The sequence below is a fragment of the Microtus pennsylvanicus genome, chromosome 1 (genome assembly GCF_037038515.1).
Source record: "Microtus pennsylvanicus isolate mMicPen1 chromosome 1, mMicPen1.hap1, whole genome shotgun sequence".
NCBI classification, from domain to species: domain Eukaryota; kingdom Metazoa; phylum Chordata; class Mammalia; order Rodentia; family Cricetidae; genus Microtus; species Microtus pennsylvanicus.
In genome coordinates, this window is record NC_134579.1 from 83,922,667 (window position 1) to 83,947,273 (window position 24,607).

At 38.5% G+C, this 24,607-nt stretch overlaps 1 protein-coding gene across 1 annotated transcript; it reads left to right on the forward strand.

Annotated features, from left to right (window-relative positions):
* Positions 1-210: 210 nt before the first annotated feature.
* On the forward strand, positions 211-13,905 carry LOC142847707 (uncharacterized). Its single transcript, XM_075968685.1, has 2 exons — positions 211-1,075; positions 13,838-13,905. Exons 1-2 carry the CDS (start codon positions 211-213, stop codon positions 13,903-13,905), a joined length of 933 nt encoding a protein of 310 aa, XP_075824800.1.
* The last annotated feature ends 10,702 nt before the right edge of the window (positions 13,906-24,607 follow it).

The window sequence follows — 24,607 nt, forward strand, 5'->3', positions numbered from 1 at the left end:
TCATTATGTAAGTTCATAGAAGAAGTCTGTTTTTCCTAAGAGCCAATACATACATGATAATTGTAAGGATGATTTTGATTGTAACACAAATTCTTTTGGTTTCAGCATTACCAGAAACAAGGAAGGCATTATATAAACAATCAAAATGAAGAGCGACAAAACAATTATATACAATGTGGAAACTGCTTCAACAGATATGCATGCCCCACTATGCATAAGAGAATTAATTCCAAAGAGAAGGCAGGCAAAGGTAAAGATTGTGGCAAGTCATTTATCCGTCACACAAAATTTCAATCTCACCAGAGAATCCATACTGGTGAAGAACCTTACAAATGTCAAGAATGTGGCAAGTCCTTTACCTGGGCCTCAGCTTTTCAGAGACATCACAGAATCCATACTGGTGAGAAACCTTATAGATGTCAAGAATGTGGCAAGGCCTTTACCCAGCTCTCAAATCTTAATATTCATCACATAATCCATAGTGGTGAGAAACCTTACAGATGTCAAGAATGTGGCAAGTCCTTTACCCATGCCTCAACTCTTCTATCTCATCAAAGAATTCACACTGGTGAGAAACCTTATAGATGTCAAGAATGTGGCAAGTCCTTTGCCTGGGCCTCAAATCTTCATAAACATCAAAGAATTCATACTGGTGAGAAACCTTACAGATGTCAAGAATGTGGCAAGTCTTTTGCCACGGTCTCAAATCTTCATAACCATCAAAGAATTCATAGTGGTGAGAAACCTTACAGGTGTCAAGAATGTGGCAAGTCCTTTACCCAGGTCTCACATCTTCACACTCATCTCAGACTCCATACTGGTGAGAAACCTTACAGATGTCAAGAATGTGGCAAGTCCTTTACCCATAGAACAACTCTTCACACTCATCACAGACTCCATACTGGTGAGAAACCTTACAGATGTCAAGAATGTGGCAAGTCCTTTACCCGTAAAGCAACTCTTCACATTCACCACAGACTCCATACTGGTGACAAGCCTTACAATTGTAAAGAATGTGACAAGTCCTTTCACACAAATTCAAGTCTTAGAAAGCATTACAAAATGCATGTAATGGGTACATTTCATGAAATTTCTTAGTATACCTCACATTAATTCATTGTACAGATCTTCATGCATTAGCCAATTTATTTCACAGACTCACATTCTTCAATTAATTTTCAAATCTTAGTCAATACTTAGACAGCTAAGCAGGTCTTAGAAATTTAGAAACATTGTATGCAGATTTGAACTTTATTGTCATCAAACATTTGTTGTAAATGCAATTTATATATCATTGTAAACATGCCATTCAAGAATTAATTACTATAAATAAGTAAATATTTCTAGTAGGAGTAAATTGAGCTATAACATTTCTTGACTGTATGTTATGATAATGTATGATAAAAACAGCCAATCTCAAACTAGTTCATATTTTGATGCACAATTAATTTCTTGGAATATGGTTGTTTATGTAATGAGGTTATACTCTATATAAACATTATTTTTTCTGTGATTTTTTTGTTATTCTTAAATAAATATTAGCTTGCTTTAAAATTCAAGTCTTTTAATTTCTGACTTTGCAACAAAATCGTTACATTTTGTCCAATTTTTATTGCATTTTTTTTCTGATAATCTTTTCTCTAATAGTAGAGTATCATAAGTGTGAACACTTCCGTGGATGAGCTGGTAGGACAGAAAATGACACACTACCTAGATAACTTTAAAGTTTGTACAATTGTGGTTCAAATCAGTGTGAGGTAGATGGAAGATATCAATGGGCATGGAAAACTGGACAAGGAAAAATTACAGGGAAAGAACATCAAACAAAAAACTCTAGTCATTTAGGAAAGCAGGGAGTGGGAGGGGTGACCTTCTCCAGAGAGAAACACATGATCTGATTATCCAGTAACCAATGGACATGCCTGAAATCATATAGAATTGTAACATCATATGGATTCGTCTCCTTGTATTTAGGAAGATATGTATATACAAATTTATGTATAAAAATAGCAATGCATGAATAAAGGACATAAACTTGAAAGAGAACAGACATTGTGGTATATAGTACGGTTGGAGTTATGATATCATAAATACAAAATTAATCTTAATATCTGTACATTTTAATTATATAAAATAAGTAATGTGTTTGTATACACCCCTTGTTTCCTTGTTATTCTCCCTACATCGAAAACATTTGCCCTCACAGTTCTGCAAATTTTTTCATCCTCCTTTTATATTTTTTCTAGATTCCATTTATGAGAGAAGACGTGTGCTATTTGTATTTTGGAGAGTTGTCTATTTCTTTGACTTAATGATACATAGTTGCAACAATTTACTTGAGACTTATGTAATTTTTTCTACAATTTTATTCATTGATTGATTATCTTGCATTATTTATGCATATTATGTTTTCATTATCCATATATTTAGATATATTGGTGGTTATCTAAGCTCATTCCCTGAATCAACTATTACATGAAGTGCAATGATAACAATTTCACACAAACTCATGCACACATATATGTGATTCAGCATAGTGAACTCACTATGATAAGTACGCATATTTACGAGTGATTCAGCTGGTATGTGTATGGTAAATTTTCAGTCATATCTATCATTATAGCATCCACAGTACCTGTGATGTCTTAGTTTTCAATGAGCATAGCATATTTTTTCCCACTTTGCAGCATTTGTAAAATTTGAGTTGGAAAAAATGTAATCACTAAAAAGCACTCAAAGCTGGAATGATGGAACACTCCAAATATTATTTCATTTGTAAGAAATGAGTCTGGGTCCCAAGAAAATAACCACAAAGTCTAGAGTACTTGAGCCAGCTTATAAGTCCTGTTGAAAATGTATTCTAATGCAAGTGGTTGCCATGACTTGGCTTGAGTGGTCCGTGCTTGACCTCGTATTACTACATGCCTGGGGACCTCAACATGGTCCACTTGGTCAGCAGAATACAGGTGTGTGACTCTTGGGCTACTTTGCACACATATTTGTATTTCATATGTATGCTGGCATTTGAGATACTGTCTCAGATATGCTGGTCATGAAAATTGTTTTCAGCATGCAGACAATTAAACTCTGTTCTTTATCATCTACCATACACAAACTGCACCAAATGTGTCATGGATGTCAAAATGAGACCTGATACCCTACAAATTCCAAAGGACACAGTTGAGAAAATCCTACAACTTCTAAGCACAGCTAAGGAGATTCTGAATAGGACTCTTGTCCAATAGTCCATGAGACCAAAAATCAACAAATAGGATCTTATGAAATTAAAACTTTTTATTTCAGCATAAGAAACTATCATTTAACTGGGGCATACAGAATATGAGAATATCACTCGTGCAATGGTGACTTGAGAGTTATTGTGTATTTCACTTCCTGCTGATCTGGTGAGGCCTGCAATCTAGATAGGAATGAGTACCTGGTCCTCAAGACCATGGCTGGATGAACCATATATTCCTTTAAGATGAAGCTACTGTTGTTACTTTGTGTGAAAAGAGTAACTTCTGTGTAAATATTTTTGTTTCTATGGATATATGTCTTCACCTGTCAGGCTTGGTCAGAGGTTCTTCTTTATGTTATTCACAGCAGCAAATGCACAGCCTCATAATTTCGAAATGTTGGAGTGCCCCTGAATGCTCATTTGTAAACAGGACCTGTAGAGCAACCATTCCCCCTAGACACAGGGGACGTCATGGAAGTGGTTCCTGAATGTCCGGCCTGAGGGTGAGGAGGACTGCTGTGACATGCTGTCTTTGAACATGACCTAACCACTGCTCACTCACAAGAACTGTGATCACCTGCAGCGTCAGGTGACCATGTTCAGAACTGACTGTGAACATCTATCTTGAACCAGACAGCTGGAGGAGACAGCCTGCTGGTGAAAGAAAAAGCCTCCTAAGCCTTTGTCTCAGTACAGAAAATAAAAGAAAGCTCAAAGATGGCCATTGTATTATTTATCAGTTCCCCATTTCTGCCCTTTCTTTATCTGCCTCCCAGGGAAGACTGGGTTATCCCTATTCCTTCAAATTAATGAGTTTATTGAGATTAATACAGGAATATAGGTACAGGATTGCTTACAGGAGTAGGAATAACTCAAGTCTGTAGTATCACAAAGGCCCCCATCAGAATGGGAGACTCAGGAAAACTAGAACCATGAACATGTCTGCATGACTTGTTTGCAACTGACTGAGCCAGAGGTTCTCATTTCTTCAGTTCTCCTTACTTACCACCTATGTAAGTTTGAGAGCAGAAGATCCTTATTAATCTTTTAGCTCCAGCCTTCCCAGCCATGATTTAAACGCTGAGTCTTATGAACTTCCTTCCTCTTTCCATAGAACTTTGTGAGACTTAAGGAAATACTCCTACTTAGGGAAGAACACACTTGTAAATCCCATATCAAACAGTGAATCTGGAAATCATCTATGATAGCTATAAAGAATGATTAGTTTACATTTAGGGCTGTACATCTGCATGCATATATGTACATGCATGTAACCGCAATGAATTAAAAGAGGTCATAAATGAGAAACAGAGCAAGGGAGAATGTACGGAGGGTTTGCAAAGATGAAAGTGAAGAGGAAACATGCAATTATAATGTCAAAAGTAACAGAAACTGTTTATGTCAAAAAGGGAAAATTATTACATAATGCTTCACCCTTTCCTTAAAATGTTAGTTTCTTCCACAAGAGCACCACCAACCATGGAGCTCCACAAAGACACTAAAGCTACGCACCCATTCTAAAATCGCTGGTGAAGCAAACTTTATTGTTCACCTCCTCGTAAGCACAGCTCCATCATGCTCGGTGACGCAGTCATAAATCACTCCTTTTCTCATACATAGTTTTTCAGGAAAACCTACTCTTCATCATCTTCCAGTCCATGATATTAGACCTCTGCTTGTGATAACCAAGCATTACGGTGCTTCCCTTGAGCCCGTCCATCAGAAACGATTCATGAATATTGCATTAGATTATGTACCCTCTTTTGTCAATGAGGTTTAAGTAAGTGTGTGACCTTCATTCCCACTTCTATAGCAGTCAGATTAATCCTACCTGCTCTCATAGCCTACAATCTCATGTGTCAAGCATTAGTGGAATATTTCATTGATGTATTTGAAGATCTTTGTACTTCAGCAGTGGAGAGACAGAATACTCCCTGACTAAGACAGTCTCTTTAGAGGCCATCATAAGGGTCAAAGGCAAGTTTTTGAATGGATTTTTCTTTTTCCCTGTATAAAAGGTTGATCCTAAGTGGCATCTTCTATCACTTTTATTCCAAACAGGCAATTTCTTTTTTTTTTCTTTTTATTGAGAAAAGGAGAAAAAAAAAACAAACAAACCAATTTTCCACCTCCTCCCAGCCTCCCATTTCCCTCCCCCTCCTCCCACCCTTCTCCCCCTCCCCCACTCCTTTCCTCCTCCCTCTCCAGTACAAAGAGCAGTCAGGGTTTTCTGCCCTGTGGTAAATCCTAGGTCCTCCCCCCTCCGTCCATATCTAGGAAGGTGAACATCCAAACTGGCTAGGCTCCCACAAAGCCAGAACATGAAGTAGGATCAAAACCCCGTGCCATTGTCCTTTGCGTCTCATCAGCTCTCATTGTTTGCCATGTTCAGAGAGTCCAGTTTTATACCATGCTTTTTCAGTCACAGTCCAGCTGGCCTTGGTGAGCTCCCAATAGATCAGCTCCACTGTCTCAGTGGGTGGGTGCACCCCTCGTGGTCCCGACGTCTTTGCTCATGTGCTCCCTCCTTCTGCTCCTCATTGGGACCTTGGGAACTTAGTCCAGTGCTCCAATGTGGGCCTCTGTCTCTATCTCCATCCATCACCAGATGAAGGTTCTATGATGATATGCAAGATATTCGTCAGTATTGCTATAGGATAGGGTCATTTCAATTTCCCTATCCTCAGCTGCCCAAGAAACTAACTACACAACTGGATGTCAACCTGTAGAAGAATGAAAATAGACCCATATCTATCACCGTGCACAAAACTCAAGTCCAAATGGATTAAAGACCTCAATATCAGCCCGAACACACTGAAAATGATAGAAGAGAAAGTGGGAAATACCCTACAACAAATGGGCACAGGAGATCACGTCCTATGTATAACCCTAGCAGCACAGACATTAAGAGCAACATTGAATAAATGGGACCTACTAACACTGAGAAGCTTCTGTAAAGCAAAGGACACTGTCACTAAGACAAAATGGCAACCTACTGACTGGGAGAAGATCTTCACCAACCCCGCAACAGACAAAGGTCTGATCTCCAAAATACATAGAGAACTCAGGAAACTAGACTTTAAAATGCTAATTAACCCAATTAAAAAATGGGGAACTGAACTGAACAGAGATTCTCAACAGAAGTTCAAATGGCCAAAAGACTCTTAAGGTCGTGCTCAACTTCCTTAGCAATCAGGGAAATGCAAATCAAAACAACTTTGAGATATCATCTTACACCTGTCAGAATGGCTAAAGTCAAAAACACCAAGGATAGCCTTTGCTGGAGAGGCTGTGGAGGAAGAGGAACCCTCATCCATTGCTGGTGGGAATGCAATCTTGTGCAACCACTGTGTAAATCAGTGTTTCGATTTCTCAGGAAATTCGGGATCAACCTACCACTGGACCCAGCAATACCACTCTTGGGAATATACCCAAGAGATGCCCTATCAATTTACAAAAGCATTTCTTCAACTATGTTCATAGCAGTATTATTTGTAATAGCCAGAACCTGGAAACAACCTAGATGCCCTTCAATGGAAGAATGGATGAAGAAAGTATGGAATATATACACATTAGAGTATTATGCTGCGGTAAAAAACAATGACTTCTCGAATTTTGCATGCAAATGGATGGAAATAGAAAACACTATCCTGAGTAAGGTATCCCAAACAGGCAATTTCATTGTAATTATATACAAGTGTACTGAATTGCATCCTAAGGAAATGTAATGGATACTGTAGTTTCACATATGATCCTGATTTATCCTGATTTATCTTCCATAAACCTTCTGATTTATGATAAGTCCGTTTTCTGGCATTGTTCACATCTTTCGATTTCCATTTAGAAAACTCTACAGATTTTACCTCTGGACAAAATTTACTTAGTGAGAAAAAGTTTTTGTGACCTTCATGGCAGAGAAACAATAAAAACTGAATATACCAACTCATTGAATTTATTATTTTTTTATGTTTTCATATAAAGAGACAGACTAAAACAATGTCTGTAAAGTTGTTAGATGTTGATCTTTTCTTTTAAGTACAACTTACTTTTTTATCCTAGACCCTTTTCACAATATTTTTAGTGTCGTGGAGACAGAGATTTAAGGAATGTTACATTTAAGCAAGTGTTGGAGAAGATATTATTACCAATATTTTGTGTGGGAAATATGGAAAATAAAACCCAGACAGATGGATGGATGGATGAAGCTTGATAAGATATATATATATATATATATATATATATATATATATATATATATATACAGTTTTTATATTTTATTGTTTCCACTGGACTCCTTTTTCCCATATAGGTCAGAAAACTAGGTATGGGTGAAGATCTCAGAATTTTTCTTACAGCATCTGTAGCCCCTTGAATCTGGGCCATTTATCCCAGACATAGCCCTCACATTTAGTTCCAATCCAATTGTTTCTCAGTGGTCCCACTTTTAATTAATACTGATAAGTGAGGTTAGGTGGAAGAAATACTGGACATTCAGGCAGCCCTGGCATTTTAGGCCCCTCAAAAGTTCTCTAAAGAAATTCTCCAGGCTTTGTGTAGAACTCCAGAAAAGGAGCAAGGAACCCTAAATACAGCAGATAATACAGAAATGTTTGAAAAACATGATGAATTCTAGCATGGTGATACACGTTATTGTAATGTAGAAGCAAGAGATTCTGGTCTAAGGTAGGCCAATTTGTTTTTTCTTCAGAACTGAGGACCAAACCCACTGTCTTCTGCCTCTATTCAAGCACTCTACGACTGAGCTAAATCCCAAACCCCTAACTTTTATAGACATATTTTAGAGAAAAGTAAGAAAAAAACAGAGGATTTAAGACTTGTAGTGGTTCCTACCAATATCTGATGAGGGCTTACAGACTTTCCTAGAATGTATTTAACTGATCTTGTTTGTGTTTTGGGGATATCATTGCGTAGAGAGGGGTTCTAGCACTGAACTCACCAATCCAAAGACACCCCATTTAATGCTTAGGTTACAATCCTATCAGGAAGGAGGAGATGCAGCAAGTTGATGAGATGAAATGTAGAGGATCCGCAGTTGAAAGGTTCAGATGAGGTGGTTCACTCCAGATCATTAATCAAGAAAATTCAGAATAAGGAAAGTTAAATATAGGAGGAACCCTGACAATATGTGAGGAAAGCCTCTATTTGTTAATGAATTAATGATTGTCATTACATGTCATCATGGGAATAAAAGAAATAGTACAATGGGGATCCTTCTTTGAGAAATCAAGCGCACACTGTATATGATATTTTTACAGGGTGGTAGTATTTATTTTATAACAATTTCATAGGTTATAATCCATGGTCACTCATGAGGACAGATGAACAAGATAGTGTAATTGACAACATATATCCCTTCAAGTATGTCCCCATGATCTGTTTCCTCCAACTAGATCATCACCAGTTTTGTTTTTATTTTTTATTACATCTATTATTTTATTTTTTTACAATATTGTAGGTGAAATTTTATTTTAGGGTCACAAAAAATGACATGGAGTCATTAGTTATAAAAGCTCTGTCAATAGCTTAAGCTTGTTTCTCACTAATTATTGTAACTTAAATTAAATCATTTCTATTGATTTATAGTCTGCTTCATGGCTTTATTTTCTTAATTAATTTATTTATTTATTAAAGTCTCCACCTCCTTCTTCCCTCACATTTCCCTTCCTCCTCACCCACCCGCTCCGTCTCCAGTCCTAAAAAAGTCAGGGTGCCGTGCCCTGTGGGAAGTCCAAGGCCCTCCCCTTTCCATGGAGATCTACAAAAGGTGTGCATCCCAACAGACTAGGCTCCCAAAAAGCCAGTACATGCAGTAGAATCAATACCCAGTGGCATTATCATTGGCTTTTCAGTCAGCCCTCATTGTCAGCCACAATCAGAGAATCCTGTCTGATCACAAGGTCATTCAGTCCCAGACCATCTGGATTTGGTGAGCTCCCATTAGATCAGGCACACCATCTCATTGGTTGGCTAACCGCTGGCAGTCCTGACTTCCTTGCTCATGTTCTCCCTCCTTCTGTTCTTCATCTGGACCTTGGGAGCTCAGTCCAGTGCTCCACTGTGCGTCTCTGACTCTATCTCCATCCATCACCAGATGAAGTTTCTATCGTGATAATCAAGATATTCATCAGTGTGTATATAGGATAAGGCCAGTTCAGGCACCCTCTCCTCAGCTGCCCAAGGACCTAGCTAGGGACATCTCCTTGGACACCTGGGAACCCCTCTAGAGCCAAGGGTCTTGCCAACCCTAAAATGGCTCCCTTAGTTAAGATATCTTCTTCCCTGCTCCCATACCTACCTATCTTCCATCTCAACCATTCCATTTCCCAAAGCTCTCCCCAATATCTAGGCTGAGCAATGTATCCCTCCAAAATGAATGGTCTCCACAATGCCAGTTCAAGTATTATGGATAATCACCATATTTAATGTAAATCTCTCCGATAATCTGTAATAGAGGAACTGGGTTCAGCACAAAATTCTGTCCCAGATTTCAGGCTGAAATCTTGCAAGCACCAAATGCAGTCATAGTTATCTGGAAATCAAGAGTATGGATGTAGGCTCAGTTCAGTTTCCAGTGGTCTCTTGTTACATTCAGCTTCTGGTTTTGCATTTTAGAAATTATGTAGATATAAGAAATTACCTCAAACCTTTTCAAGTATAAAAAGCAACAATCAGATTCATAATACAGTAATGCCTTGATTAGTTTAATTATAGCTTATGAATGTAGGAATATAATCAGTCAAATTACAAACATTAACAGCTTCTTCAGATTTCTTGTTAACACTTATTAGTATTTTATGTCAAATTTGATTATCGCTGTAATGCTTGTAGCATATTAGAACGCTTGAAAAAAAACACAATAACCTCTAGACAGGACAAGACTACTATACCCATGAACTCAAAAGTCAAGCCAGTCAACACTCAAGCATGGAAGAGAAAGGTGCTCACAGGCCCCCACGCATTACTAAGAAACTGGTGGCAGTTGATGGCTTTTGGAGGAGGAAGAGTCAGTTTAATTTAGGGTGCGAATGCCAGGTAGTTTGAGCAAACTTAGTGACGGCTCTTACACATGAGCATATGGATGTTGAAATAATCAGGATAACTAAAGGATACAACAATTTAATTTTTAAATATTGAAAGGGAAAAAACTCACGAAACAGGAAATGAGGAATCCAAGCACAAGAGTGTCCAGCCAGAATGGCGCAAGAGAGAGCACTGGGCAGAGCACAGGTTTTTCCTTGGGTCCCAGAAACTCACGCCTTACCTGGGATCCACTTCTCAAAGATAATTGGCTAACAAAGTTTTGCCATCATATCGGCATACAGGGTTGCCCTAGGTAGGCTATTTAAAACAAAACTAAAGGCATGGGGTTAGGAATGTTGGAAATAAGAGAGTAGATCAGGAATCGTTTAAGAGGAATGAAGGAAATATGATCAAAGTACTCTGTACGCATGGACAAAATTCTCACAAAATTGTAAAACTGTCTATATTAAAGGCCACAGCTCAATAACATGAAAATCTGATGGAAACTTTTAACTTTTTTTTTTAAAGATTTATTTATTATATATACAATATTTTGCCTGCATGTATCCCTGTGGGCCAGAAGAGGACACCAGATCTCATTACAGATGGTTGTGAGCCACCATGTGGATGCTGGGAATTGAACTCAGGACCTCTGGAAGAGCAGCCAGAGCTCTTATCCTCTGAGCCATCTCTTCAGCCCCGGAAACTTTTAACTTTTGAAAGAAAAGAGTGAGGAAGTCCCTGTCAGAGAAACTGAGACTTTAACATTGAACTAGAAGCATTTTTTCTGCAAACCCAAATAATGGGGACCTGGCCCAGTTGATTCTCTTGTCCTTTTGTCTCCTTTCTTCTCCTTAGGAAGAATTACATAACGCCTGTGATTCTTACTGTGCAATTCCACAAACATTTTCATCATTTTCAGAGAAAGCTCACCTTAAGTGGCATTTTATTTTTTTCTTTCTCTGAATAAATATTTGACTGTGAAGTAAACCAGAACCCGACTGACATGTGGGAAGTATGTGACTCAGTTACTTAATTTTATTTTGTTCTTTTTTTTTTGAGACAAATTTTCTTTGTGTAGTTTTGGAGCCTATCCTGGAACTCATTCTATAGAACAGGCTGGCCTGATATTAGTTAATTAATTTTAAGAAGAATTCTTTATTGTTTCTCTATTCCCTGTGGGCTCTGTAATTATTTTGGATACCTTCTGTACTAGGGTTTTTATTGCTGTGAAGAGACACCATAACCACAGCAACGCTAATGAAGAAAACCCTTTAATAGGGTGTGGCTCACAGGTTCAGAGGTTTATAGTCCATAATCATCATTGCAGGGCATGGGGCATGCAGGTAGACATGGTTCTTTAGACGGATCTGAAAATGGAGAAGAAGCTACATGGAAGAAAACGTGCTCTGAAACACTAGACATGGCTTGAGTATACAACACCTCAAAGCTCTCCCACACCATGACATACATCCCCCAACAAGGCCACACTTACTCCAACAAGGGCACACCCCTAACAATATAAGATCCATATGAGCTTATAGGGCCAATTGCATCCAATTAACAAACCTCCAAGATACCCTAGAGGGGAGAATAAGCTGTTTTATAGTGTCTCTAATAGAAGAGGTTTTTGATGAGGAGAGCACCTTTTTTTTTTTAAAGGAAGGCATTATCATTTGGCTGACAAATAAGAAGCTTAGAAGAAACACAGTGAATGCAGAGGAAACACTATTTTTTCCTTCTACACATCTTAGGTTCCTGTTGGGGACTCCAAAACGTAACAAAACTTAAGAAATGTATGAAGAATTACCTAGCACAAGCTTTCAGAACTCCAGAGCCTTCCTGAGGAAGGGAAGCCTTCAACAGTGCTTACAGCTGAGATTTTCTACCAGAGTTGATGAAAAGAGGAACATTACGGAGCGTGGACAAAATAAAACAAATAAGAGTCAAGCAAGGGAATGCAAAAAGACAGGGCTCTTTGCTCATGACCTCTGTGTGTGCCTTCATCAGTCTTCAGATATGAAGGTGCTCTTTCCTCCATGGAGGGACAGGTGGTGCTTCTGATCTGCTTCAGGAAATTGTCAGAAAATCCTAACTTTTTAAAATTATATTTTCTCTTTCTTTCTGTTATTTATTTTAAAAAACAATCATTTTTCATTTTACATACCAATCCCAGTTCCCATTCCTACAGCTTCTCCCATTCTATCAACCTTACCCAATCGAGCCCACCTCCCATCCACTCCTCAGGGAGAGTAAGGCACATTATTTTGGGGAAGGTCCAAGGCCCTCCCTACTATATCTAGGCTGAGCAAACTATTTATCCAAAGAGAATATCCATCCAAAGAGAAAAAGTTCTAAAAGAGACAGTAGAAGCAGTAGGGACAAATCCTGGTGCCACTGCCCGGGGGCCTGCAGTCCTCCCCAGCCATGAAATTGTTAAACACATTCAGAGGGAAAAGGTTGGACCTATGCTAGTTCCTTCCCTGTCCTGTCGGCATTGTTCAGTTCTAATTAGCTGATGTAAACTGTTTCTGTGTGTGTCCCCATCATGGTCTTGACCTCTTTGCTCATATTCTCATTCCTCCCACTCTTCAACTGGAATTTGCTAGCTCAGTCCAGTGCTTCAATGTGGGTCTTTGCCTCCTTATCCATCAGTTGCTGATGAAGGTTCGTTCTATGGTGATATTTAAATATTCTCGGTCTGACTGCAGGGCAAGGCTAGTTTGGGCCCCTTAAAGTCTTAAGTCATCCTTGTGGATTCCTAAAAATTTCTCTAGAGTTTTCTTGATAGCCCCATAATGGCTCCCTCAATCAAAGTATCTCTTTTCTTGCTCTCATCTCTGTTCTTCCTCCATCTCAATATCCTGTTCCCTCAAGTTTTCTTTCTCCCTCTGCTTCTCCATTCCTCTCCTCCTCTAAACCTTCCACCCTCCCTGCTTCCCCCATACCCATGCTGCAAATTTTGTCAGGTAATCTTGTCTTTTTCCCCTTTCCAGGTGGATCTTTGTATTTCTTAGGGTTCACCTTGATACTTAGTTTCTCTAGGATCATGGACTATAGGTACAATATCCTCTGCTTTACAACTAGCATCCACTTATGAGTGACTAGTATCATGTTCATCTTTCTGAGTCTAGGTTGCTTCACTCAGGATGGTTTTCTCTAGTTCCATTCATTTACTTGCAAATTTCATGATGTCATTGTTTTTTACAACTGAGTACTACTCTAATGTGTAAATGTGGCACATTTTCTTTATCCATTCTTCAGTTGAGGGACATCTAGATGGTTTCCAGGATCTGGCTTTTATAAATAATGCTGCTATGAACATAGTTGAGCAAATGTCCTTGAAGTATGATTGAGTCTAAGAGCCAATACATATATGATAAGTTTAAAAAGACTTTTGATTATACTACAGATGTCTTAATTGTCTAGCATGACCAGAAACAAGAAAAGTATTATGAAACAATCAAAATAAAGAGAGACAAAGCATGTATAAGGAATGTAGAAAGTGCTTTAAAAGATGTACATGCCTCACTAGGAATATGAGATTTAATCCCAAAGAGAAGGCATACAAATGCAAAGATTGTGGCAAGTCATTTACCCATCATCCAAATCTTAAAGCTCTCTAGAGAATCCATACTGGTAGAAACCTTACAGATGTCAAGAATGTGGCAAGACCTTTATCCAGTTCTCTAATATTCACAGTATCACAGAATCCATACTAATGAGAAACCTTATATATGTCGATAATGTTGCAAGTTCTTTTCTATCACAGAAATCTTCAAGATTGCCGGAGAATCTGTACTGGTGAGAAACCTAACAAATGTCAAGCATGTGTCAAGTCAATTACCAAATTCTTAAGTCTTCAAACTCATCAAAGATTTCATACTGGTAAGAAACTTTACAGATGTCAAGCATGTGTCAAGTCCTTTTCCAAGGTCTCAACTCTTCAATCTCATCACAGAATTCATATCCGTGAGAAACCGCACAGATGTCAGGAATGTGGTAACTTCTTTACTCATCACAAAAGTCTTCAAGATCACCATATAATTCATACAGATGAGAAACCTTACAGATGTCAAGAATTTGGCAAGCCCTTTACCAAGGTCCAATCTCTTCAAATTCATAGTGGTGAGAAACCTTACACATGTCCGGAATGTGGAAAGTCCTTTAACACATAGTCAAATCTTAGAAAGCAACAAAAAAAAAAAACATGTGATGGGTACATTTCACAAAATATCTTAGTATATTTCAAATTACTTCTCTCTACCAATCTTTGTACATTGAAGAACTTATTACACAGACAGACATGCTTCAAGTAATATTCAAAGTTTAGTCAATACTTAGCTTGACAGTTCTTAGAAATTTAGAAACATTGTATCTAGATTTGAACTTTATAGTCATCATATATTTGTTGTAAATGAATCATCTGTGCATTATTGTTATGGTCACAATTATTCAAACATCAGCTATTATGAATAAATAAATATCTCTAGTAGGATTGAAATAAGCAATAATAATTCTTGACTGCATGTCAAGAGATAATATATTAAAGAAGCAGCCAACGTCAAATTCTATCAAATAATTTTGATGGATATTTTAGTTTCTTGGTATATTCTTGCTAAGTAATGTGATTATATTCTATATAAATGAAATTTTCCTGAAATTATTTGTGATTTCACATAAATATCAGCTTGTTTTAAACTTTATATGCTTAAACAAACAGGCAATAGTAAATGTTTCAGGAAATGATTGAGGGAAAAGTTCACAGAAAGCTACTACATAGATAGCTACAAGGAAATTAGATGACCATAGAGACAGAAATGGAAAGAAAATCCAAGGTAAGAAAAGCGCAGGGTAGGAGCCTAGGCAGTTTGGATGCTCACCTTACTAGACCTGAATGGTGGTGGGTGGTCCTTGGACTTCCCACAGGGCAGGGAACCCTGATTACTCTTTGGGCTGAAGAGGGAAGGGAATTGATTGGGGGAGAAGAAGGGAAATGGGAGGTGGTGGCGGGGAGGAAGCAGAAATCTATAATAAATAAATAAGTAAAGAAAAAACAGGCACCAAATAAAAATTATAGTTACAATAAAAAAAATTAAAAGGCAAGAGAAACAAATAAAACCATCCTCCCAATGGGACACTAGGTGGCAGTCAAAGTCTAAATTATACTTCAGATTTTGCACTGTGACAGTGTCCTCCCTACATGCAGACTGTCTGCACTGAGTCACTTTCTAACATGGTCCAACATCCACATGAAATAATAAACAAGGTATCTGATGATCTTTGCCTGTTTTCCTCGGTACAATAAAATAGGTAAAATGCTATTGTGTGAATCCTAACATCATTAAATGAACCTTTCTCTGTAGAAAGAGAACATGGTAAAAACAGAACTTGGTGACTGGCTAGGGCTTTGAAGGAGGGCAAGAGATCAGGTCTCCCTTACTTCAGTGATTCAGTACAGTTTACCCACTGCTGATTCCTAGAATAGAGACAACAGCAGACATAGCTATGGCCAGCCAAGATTCAGTGAATGGAGAAAGCCATTTATAGTCTATAATGTAAAATTTAGGCACTCAGAGGCCTCAGAAAACACAGCTACATGGACAGCTACTGAGGAAATTGCCTGTAAAAAAGTATGTGGATTCAATAAGATAAACATTCATCAATATAACTTAAACGTAAAATGCAAGCTTACACAGAACTCTAAAATATATAAATAAGAATATCTGAAGGAGAATAGCCAGGGAATCCAGTTGTCCAGATATGGGAATTTCCAATAGAATCACATGCTGTTTGTAAAGTCACATGACTAGTATATTTCAATTATGGGAATCACAGTCCTTTGGTGTACTAGACTTAGCCACATGTCTAAGATTGAATTTCTAGGTCATTATATTTGACTTATGATATTATATGCATACAAAGCATATTAGTGCTTCTGTTCAACTGGAAATCCCACAGAGGCCTTTATCATTATTTTTCCATATTATTTTTATAAAATAAGCCACTTCATTTATCATAAAGGCACATTTGTTATATTTATCAAATTCTATTTTTTTTCACATAAGCTCAATGAGGTGAGTGGGAAGGGTTCTGGGAATGTGGAAAGATGGACCATGTATATGATTTGGGTCCTGTTGTCTAGAAGCTCTCTGCAGCCTGGTAGACAATAGATCACAAATGTTTCTCCCATATCCCCTACATGTGAACTCCATTGCTTTTAAAGTTAGAGGAAATTATCCTTAGCTCTTTTTTTTCTTTTGGTATATGATATGGTACCTTCTTCAAATGAGTATCATATTTAGGTTTTTCAACTATTTCAGGAATGTTCTTTTAAATTTTTTTGATGAGTTCCTTTAGAGACATCCTGTGGGAATCACTCTGCCCATTCATAATTTACACATCATTTGCACTGAGGGTTCTCATGAAGTTAGAGAGAATGGGACTGTCATAGTCACCTTCATATTTTTTCTTTTTATTTCTAATTCCAGAGTTGTTCACCACAGGATGGAGTGCGGAGTGTTAATTTGGTTGGGTTTTTCACAGAACTTCTCATTTGTGTGCTTGTTTTCAAATTTAGCATGCCTTTGAAAGTCAAAAGTCATAGACCAAAGAAAGTAATGCATTCTTAATATTTAACAGTTAAACATCTTCAGTTATGTTCAGTCTGTGTCAATTCACTAGGCTATCTTTAAAAACTGAAAATATTTTGCATTCTCCAAAAGTGAACGTAAAAATCATGAGTGTGTGACCTTAATTGTGTCAATGTTGTTTGGAACAAACGTATGTTATGGTGTCTCACGTATCCTAAAACATGAATTAGATGAGATTTAACATTTAAAAACAATTCTCACATTCAAAAATTTGACCTATGTGTTTCCTCAGAGAATTTATAATATTGTACCCTAGGAGTCTTTATTAAACAATGATTTTTCCCACAAATCCATGACTATTATATTTCAAATAACTATCTTGACAACAAATAATATGGGAGGAAATGTTTCTTGAAGTATCTTGTAGGATTTTTACTGTATTTAAATAATTTTAACTTAAGTATCTTTTAAATTTTAGCATGCTTACAGAATTTTTCTCATGAATAATCTCTCAAGGGTGAATGAATTTCAGTGCTTTTAATAGTACACATTAGATTGGCTTGAGATCACAGAGAGTGAGGAGAGCTATTTCCTGTGTCAAACATCTAGAAACACGTGTTTATACACATTCAGCTGCTTCTGAGTAAGAGAAGAAGCAGTTGATAGTAAAGGACAACAATTTATGAATAAATCCATTACACGTATTACACTGGGAGACATAACTAAATTATCCAAACAGTAGAGACTAACAAATTGTCAGAAAGATCAACTGGGTTTGGGAAAATTGTTCAGAATCAGTGTAAAGCATTTTTAAATGGTCAGGGAGGAGAGACACAAGTAAAAACTCTCTGTACGAAGGAGAGCAAGAATCAGGCAAAAGGAACAGAATGTTTTTCAAACCATATTCTGTGGTTGTGTTGTGCGTGTACACGGTCTCTCTGTGCTACATCAGGTTCTAAAGGAGTCTACTGTCTCCTTGTGACAGTGAAATAAGTAAGTAGAGAGAAACCCGAACTTCAAAGATTCCAGTCTTGTTTCCTCAAGTTCCCCCCATCTTCCCTTTCTCACTTTTCGCTCCCCATCTCCCCTTACTCCCATCCCACCCCACCCCCAAGATCCCAATTTTCTCCCCGGCAATTTTGTCTACTTCCCATAGCCAAGAGGATAACTATATGTTTTTCATTGGGTTCACCTTCTTATTTAGCTTCTTTTGGTTCAACAATTGTAGTCTCCGTGACACTTATTTATTGCTAGAACCAATTATGAGTGAGTACATCACCTGTTCATCTTTTTGGGTGTGGGTTACCTCCCTCAGGATAGTGTTTTCTATTTTCATCCATTTGCATGCAAAATTCGAGAAGTCATTGTTTTTTACCGCAGTGTAGTACTCTAATGTGTAGATATTCCACACTTTCTTCATCCATTCTTCCATTGAAGGACATCTAGGTTGTTTCCAGGTTCTGGCTATTACAAATAATACTGCTATGAACATAGTTGAACAAATGCTTTTGTCATATGATAGGGCATCTCTTGGGTATATTCTCAAGAGTGGTATTGCTGGTTCCAGGGGTGGGTTGATCCCGAATTTCCTGAGGAACCGAAACACTGATTTCCAAAGTGGTTGCACAAGATTGCATTCCCACCAGCAATGGATGAGGGTTCCTCGTCCTCCACAGCCTCTCCAGCAAAGGCTATCCTTGGTGCTTTTGATTTTAGCCATTCTGACAGGTGTAAGATGATATCTCAAAGTTGTTTTGATTTGCATTTCCCTGATTGCTAAGGAGGTTGAGCATGACCTTAAGTGTCTTTTGACCATTTGAACTTCTTCTGTTGAGAATTGTCTGTTCAGTTCAGTGCCCCATTTTTTAATTGGGTTAATTAGCATTTTAAAGTCTAGTTTCTTGAGTTCTCTATATATTTTGGAGATCAGACCTTTGTCTGTTGCGGGGTTGGTGAAGATCTTCTCCCAGTCAGTAGGTTGCCTTTTTTTCTTAGAAACAGGATGGTTGGGATAAAGGAAGTTTGGATAGGGGAGCATGGAACCACAATTCTTAGTTAAGGGAGCCACCTTAGGCTTGGCAAGAGACTTGAACCTAGAGTGGCTCCCAGGAGCCCAAGGCGATGCACCCAGTTAGTTCCTTGGGCAGCTGAGGATAGGGAACCTGAAATGACCCTATCCTATAGCAATACTGACGAATATCTTGCATATCACCATAGAACCTTCATCTGGTGATGGATGGAGATAGAGACAGAGACCCACACTGGAGCACCGGACTGAGCTCCCAAGGTCCCAATGAGGAGCGGAAGGAGGGAGAAGATGGGCAAGGAAGTCAGGACCACGGGGGGTGCACCCACCCACTGAGACAGTGGGGCTGATCTATTGGGAGCTCACCAAGGCCAGCTGGACTATGACTAAAAAAGCATGGAATAATACCGGACTCTCTGAACATGGCGAGCAATGAGGGCTGATGAGAAGCCAAGGACAGTGGCACGGGGTTTTGATCCTACTTCATGTTCTGGCTTTGTGGGAGCCTAGCCAGTTTGGATGTTCATCTTCCTAGACATGGACGGAGGGGGGAGGACCTTGGACTTTCTACAGGTCAGGGAACCCTGACTGTTCTTTGGACTGGAGAGGGAGAGGAGTGGGGGGGAGGGAAAGAAGGTTGGAAGGAGGGGGAGGGAAATGGGAGGCTGGGAGGAGGCTGAAACTTTTTTCTTTTTCTCAATAAAATAAAAAATAAATAAAATAAAATATTCCAGTCTTATGTACTAGGAGTCCTTCTTTACCTATCCCCACATACATAGCTCTTTCTTACTTATTTTAAGTAAAAAGATGGTTCCTAACATCTTCATGGGAATAGTGAAAAGCTCAGTATTTGCTTTTCATATCAGAATATATGAGTCCATAAGAATCTATCAGAACATACTCGTGATATGCTACAATCTTAATGACCAATGTCTAGTGTTTAATAATTTTGAACCCTACTTTTCCATTAAAGGAATCCGAAACTACAAGCAGTTTTCTCAAAATTTAAAAGTCACAAACAACTGCATGTTGAAATAAAATTGCTTTCACTTGTGCTTTATTCCACAGCTCCTATTTGTTAATCTAATTAGCAGCCCCAACATCTTTGTGAACCTTGCCAGTATAAACAAGGTAGAGGTTATGAGAAGCTTCATATGATTTTGATCTACATTTGAGTTCAGCTTTCCTTTCCCCACTGCTGCTTTGCCTTGGTTGAGTACAACAGGCCAGTGCAGCCCATGATCTCACTGGATAACTTGACAGCTGAGCAGACCACTTGAACTCAGCAAGGGAGAAACTCAGCATTTTAATCTCTCTTGTTTTCGTGAGTATCTGTTTAACCAAGCCAGGAGTAAATACTCCCTGATTTCTGAGGCTCTGCAGATGGTGAGTGTGTGTGTAGCAGGTGAACGGTATTTAGTGATACTTTTTCAAAAAAGCAAATCCTCTAGAGAGAATCCAGGAACAGAAGCTCAGAAGAGATGGATGGTTCTAGAGTAAGTACGTCTCTGCACAGCAGCTATGCTCAATTTCTGCTACAAAGTTGATATATTTATGTTGCAGATTTTCTCTACTTCTCATAGTCTTGCCTAAGGAGTTTATTTCTTTTGACATTTGCTTGTCTGTGCTGAATTATGACAGTTATGATTGAGTCTTTAAATATATACTATTTACACGGAGTCAAATTCCCACTCCTTTGTTTTGTTCTTGCCTGCTCATTTATTTTTTCAAAACATAGATCCTCAATGAACTGATGATGCTTATCATGGAGGATTCCATGGTGACAGAGGAATATTGTCGTTTCCTCATGCCAAATTCCTCCAGAGACCAACTCACTTCCTCATATAAAGACAGAAACTACAAATATATGGCATGACTTCTGCCCGGGGCTCTCTTGGTTTGCTGGTTTATGAAAATGCATGTTCGTTCACATGAAATGTGTAGCCTAGCATAACTTTTTCAGTTATGAGAAAGTAGACTTAGGAATATCATAGTCTTGTGGAAAACAAAACTACATATATAAAATTCACTTGAGAATCTGGAATGTGGCAGACATACGTAGCTTGTGCGTGGCATAAAAATGATGTTTTTGTATTCACACTACTGTTTCCATGCGATATTCCTTGGGCAATCACTATCACAGCAATAATGATGTGACTGTGTGAAAAGCTTTCATCAGTTTGTTTTAATGTATAGATGTTGATTTCAATCACCTGTATTTGGTTCTCTGACAATGTCTACCACTTCAGAGATCATTAGTTTGGTCGTTTTGTTACTCGACTCATATACAGTGTTTGATTCTGTAGTCAGGTTATATTGGATTCATGTTATCAGCAATAATTATTTGAAGCATTGCCAAATGATGAACATAAACTATCACATCTTTTGAACTTCTCCCTAATTATTTCATTTAATTCCTTCAATTGGAAACTACCTTAGCATGGGATCTCCTCACATTTCCCCCAATGAAAACGGTTGTTTTCATGTGAATATTTAAAAAATAGTGGTCTATTTATAAGTATTTTTACTTATCCTTCTATTGAAAACAGTTTTCCTTAAATAATTTCCTAATTGTGTTTGTCTCAACTCTACTATGACCAATTCTTCCCCATCATTTTCCCATCCAAACCCAAACTTTTTCTTTCTCTCATCAGAAAAAGAAAACTGGTTTCTAAGCGATAATAATAACAAAAAATGTACTTTGATATAGTAAGATAAAATAAAAACTATCACAGAATAATAGAAAAAAAACAATTAGAAGACAAATAGCCCAAGAAAAGCCAAAAGAAACAGAATCCCCCAAACACTCAACTGGAAAATGTGTAAATAAGATAAGATGTAAGGGAAAGAAAGGATGTAAAGTTCTGACATGACATTATGAGACAAGGAACCTCAAAGATGCTGTTAAATTAGAAAGGGGTGTTCTTTAAAGACAGGCTTTCTCTGTAGCTTTGGAGCCTGTCCTGGAACTAGCTCTTGTAGACCAGGGTGACCTCAAACTCAGAGATCAACCTGCCTCTGCCTCCTGAGTGCTGGGATTAAAGGTGTGCACCACCACCGCCAAGATCACTGTTGAATTTTTAGAGGCTTAGCTTGCTGCATACTTTTGAGAGTAATGACAATTCCTTGAAAAAACTTAATTTTCATTTGCAAATGGTTATGAATTAGAGATAGATTTTGGGTTAGGGATCTGTGCATGAGTACACTTCTTATTTCATTTTAAGTACTAAATCTTATGCATAACTACATGCCCTGTATATATTGCCTCTATTTCTGCTAGTTTATATATACTTCAATCCAGTTGAGGTAGAGCACTATGTGGTGGGGAAGGATGTGGGGGTATTGGTATTCTCCATCATCTTTGGCTTACACACTAACTTCCTCCTATTTTAAATTTTTATTATAAAACTCTCTTTTTCTCATTTTGTATAACAATCCCAGTATCCCCTCCCTCCCCTCTTCCAATTCCTTCCACGTTACTCCCCCACTTGACCCCTTCAACTCCTAACAGAGGGTAAGCCATATTTATTTGAGAAAGGACCAAGTTTTTCATACTACATCTAGGATGAACAAGGTATCCCTCCTAAAAGAATGGGCTCCAAAATGTCATGACAAGCAGTAAGGATAAATCCTGGCCAACTGACAGTGGACCCCCATTCAGCCCCAGGGATACAAATGTCACCCACATTCAGAAGGCCTAACTCGGTCCTCTGCTGGTTCCTTTCCTATCTGGCCAGAGTTGGTGAGCTCCTTTCAGCTAAGGCAAGCTGTTTCAGCAGGTATGCCCATCATGGTCTTGACCTCTTTGCTCATATTCTCACTCTTCTCACTCTTCAGCTGGACTTTAGGAGATCAGCCCAGTGCTCTGCTGTGGATCTGTGCCTCTGCTTCCATCAGTTCCTGGACAAAGGTTCTTTTGTGACATTTGAGATCGTCATCAATCAGATTACAGGGCAAGGCCAGTTCAGAAACCATCTCCACTATTCCTTAGGGTTTTAGATGGGGTCATCCTAGTGGATTCCTGGGAATTTCTTTAGTGGCAGTTTTCTTGCTAGCCCCATAAATTTTCTCACAATTAAGATATCTCTTTCTTTGTTCTCTGTCTCTGTCTTTTCCCAATTTCAACTATCCAGTTACCTCTAGTTCCCTTCCAGTATTCCCTTCTTCCTCCTCTTCCTTTTCTAACCTCTCTTCTCCTCCCACCCAAATGTTCCCAATTTTCTCAGGAGATCTAGTCTATTTTCCCTTCCCAGGGGCATCTATATATGTTTCTCTTAGGATTCTCTTTGTTAGTTGGCTTCTCTGGAGTTATAGAATCCACTTATGAATGAATGCATACCATGCTCCTCTTTCTGGGTCTGGGTTACCTCAATCAGAACTGTTTTTATAGTTTTATCCATTTGCATGCAAATTTCAAAATGCCAATGTCTTTTACTGCTGAGTAGTCATCCACTGTGCAAATGTACATTTTCTTCATCCAATCTTTGGTTGAAGGACTCTTTGGTTGTTTCCAGCTTCTGGCTATTACAAATAATGCTTCTATGAACATAGTTAAACAAATGTCCATGTACTACAATTGATCATCCTTTGGGCATATACCCAAGAGTGGTATTGCTGGGTTCTAAGGTAGGTTGAATCCCAATTTTCTGTGAAATTTCCATACTGATTTCCAGAGTGGTTGTAAAAGTTTGCATTCCCTCCAGCAACGGAGGACTGACTGTTCCTCTTACTTTGCATGCTCTCCGGCATAGGCTGCCTTTGGTGTTTATGATCTTAGACATACTGACAAGTGTAAGATGGTATCTCAGAATCATTTTGATTTGCATTTCCCTGATGGCTAAGGATGTTGAACATTCCCCTAAGTGTCTTTTGGGCATATGAGACTCTTCTATTTAAATTCTCTGTTTAGCTCAGTACGCCGTTTTTTGTTTTCTTTTTTGTTTTTGTTTTCTTTTGTTTTTTGTGTGTTCAGGCTATATATGACAAAATCTATTTTTTTCTTTTTTTTATTGAGAAAAGGAAAAAAAAGTATCCATCTCCTCCCAGCCTCCCATTTCCCTCCCCCTCCTCTCACCCTTCTCCCCCTACCCCAAACTCCTCCCCCTCCCTCTCCAGTCCATAGAACAGACAGGGTTTGATGTGGGAGTGCCATATATCAATCTGTTGATTTCATTGGTTAAGCAATAAAGAAACTGCTTGGTCCTCATAGGTTAAAACATAGGCGGGAGGAGTAAACAGAACAGAAGGCTGGGAGAAAGAAGCTGAGTCAGAGAGTCGCCATGATTTTCCCACTCCAGGCAGATGCAGGTTAAGATCATTCCTGGTAAGCCAGCTCATGGGCTACAGCAGATTATTAGAAATGGGCTAGTCCAGGTGCGAGAGCTAGCCTAGAAGAGGCTAGATAGAAATGGGCCAAGCGGTGTTTAAAAGAATACAGTTTCAGTGTAATTATTTTGGGTAAAGCTAGCTGGGTGGCGGGACACAGCCCCGCGTGGGCAGCCGGGTGCCAGGGACGCAGCTTGCCACTCCCTATTTCAACAGAATGGCACCCAACGTGCTAATCAACTCTACGTAAAACCTGAGAGGGCTTAAAAAGGAGAGAGAGAGAATTTAAGACAGCTTTTTGCTGTTTGTGGGTTGCGTGCCGCAAAGAAATTGTCCTGACTCAGCCGCAGGAAAAAACTGGCTGTTTTAAAATGCCGGCTTCCT

Coding starts and splice junctions, on each gene's coding strand:
- LOC142847707 (XM_075968685.1), top strand. CDS start 211: ATGCATAAGAGAATTAATTCCAAAGAGAAGGCAGGCAAAGGTAAAGAT. Junction 1,076..13,837: donor TTACAAAATGCATGTAATGG/GTACATTTCATG, acceptor TTAATCCCAAAG/AGAAGGCATACAAATGCAAA.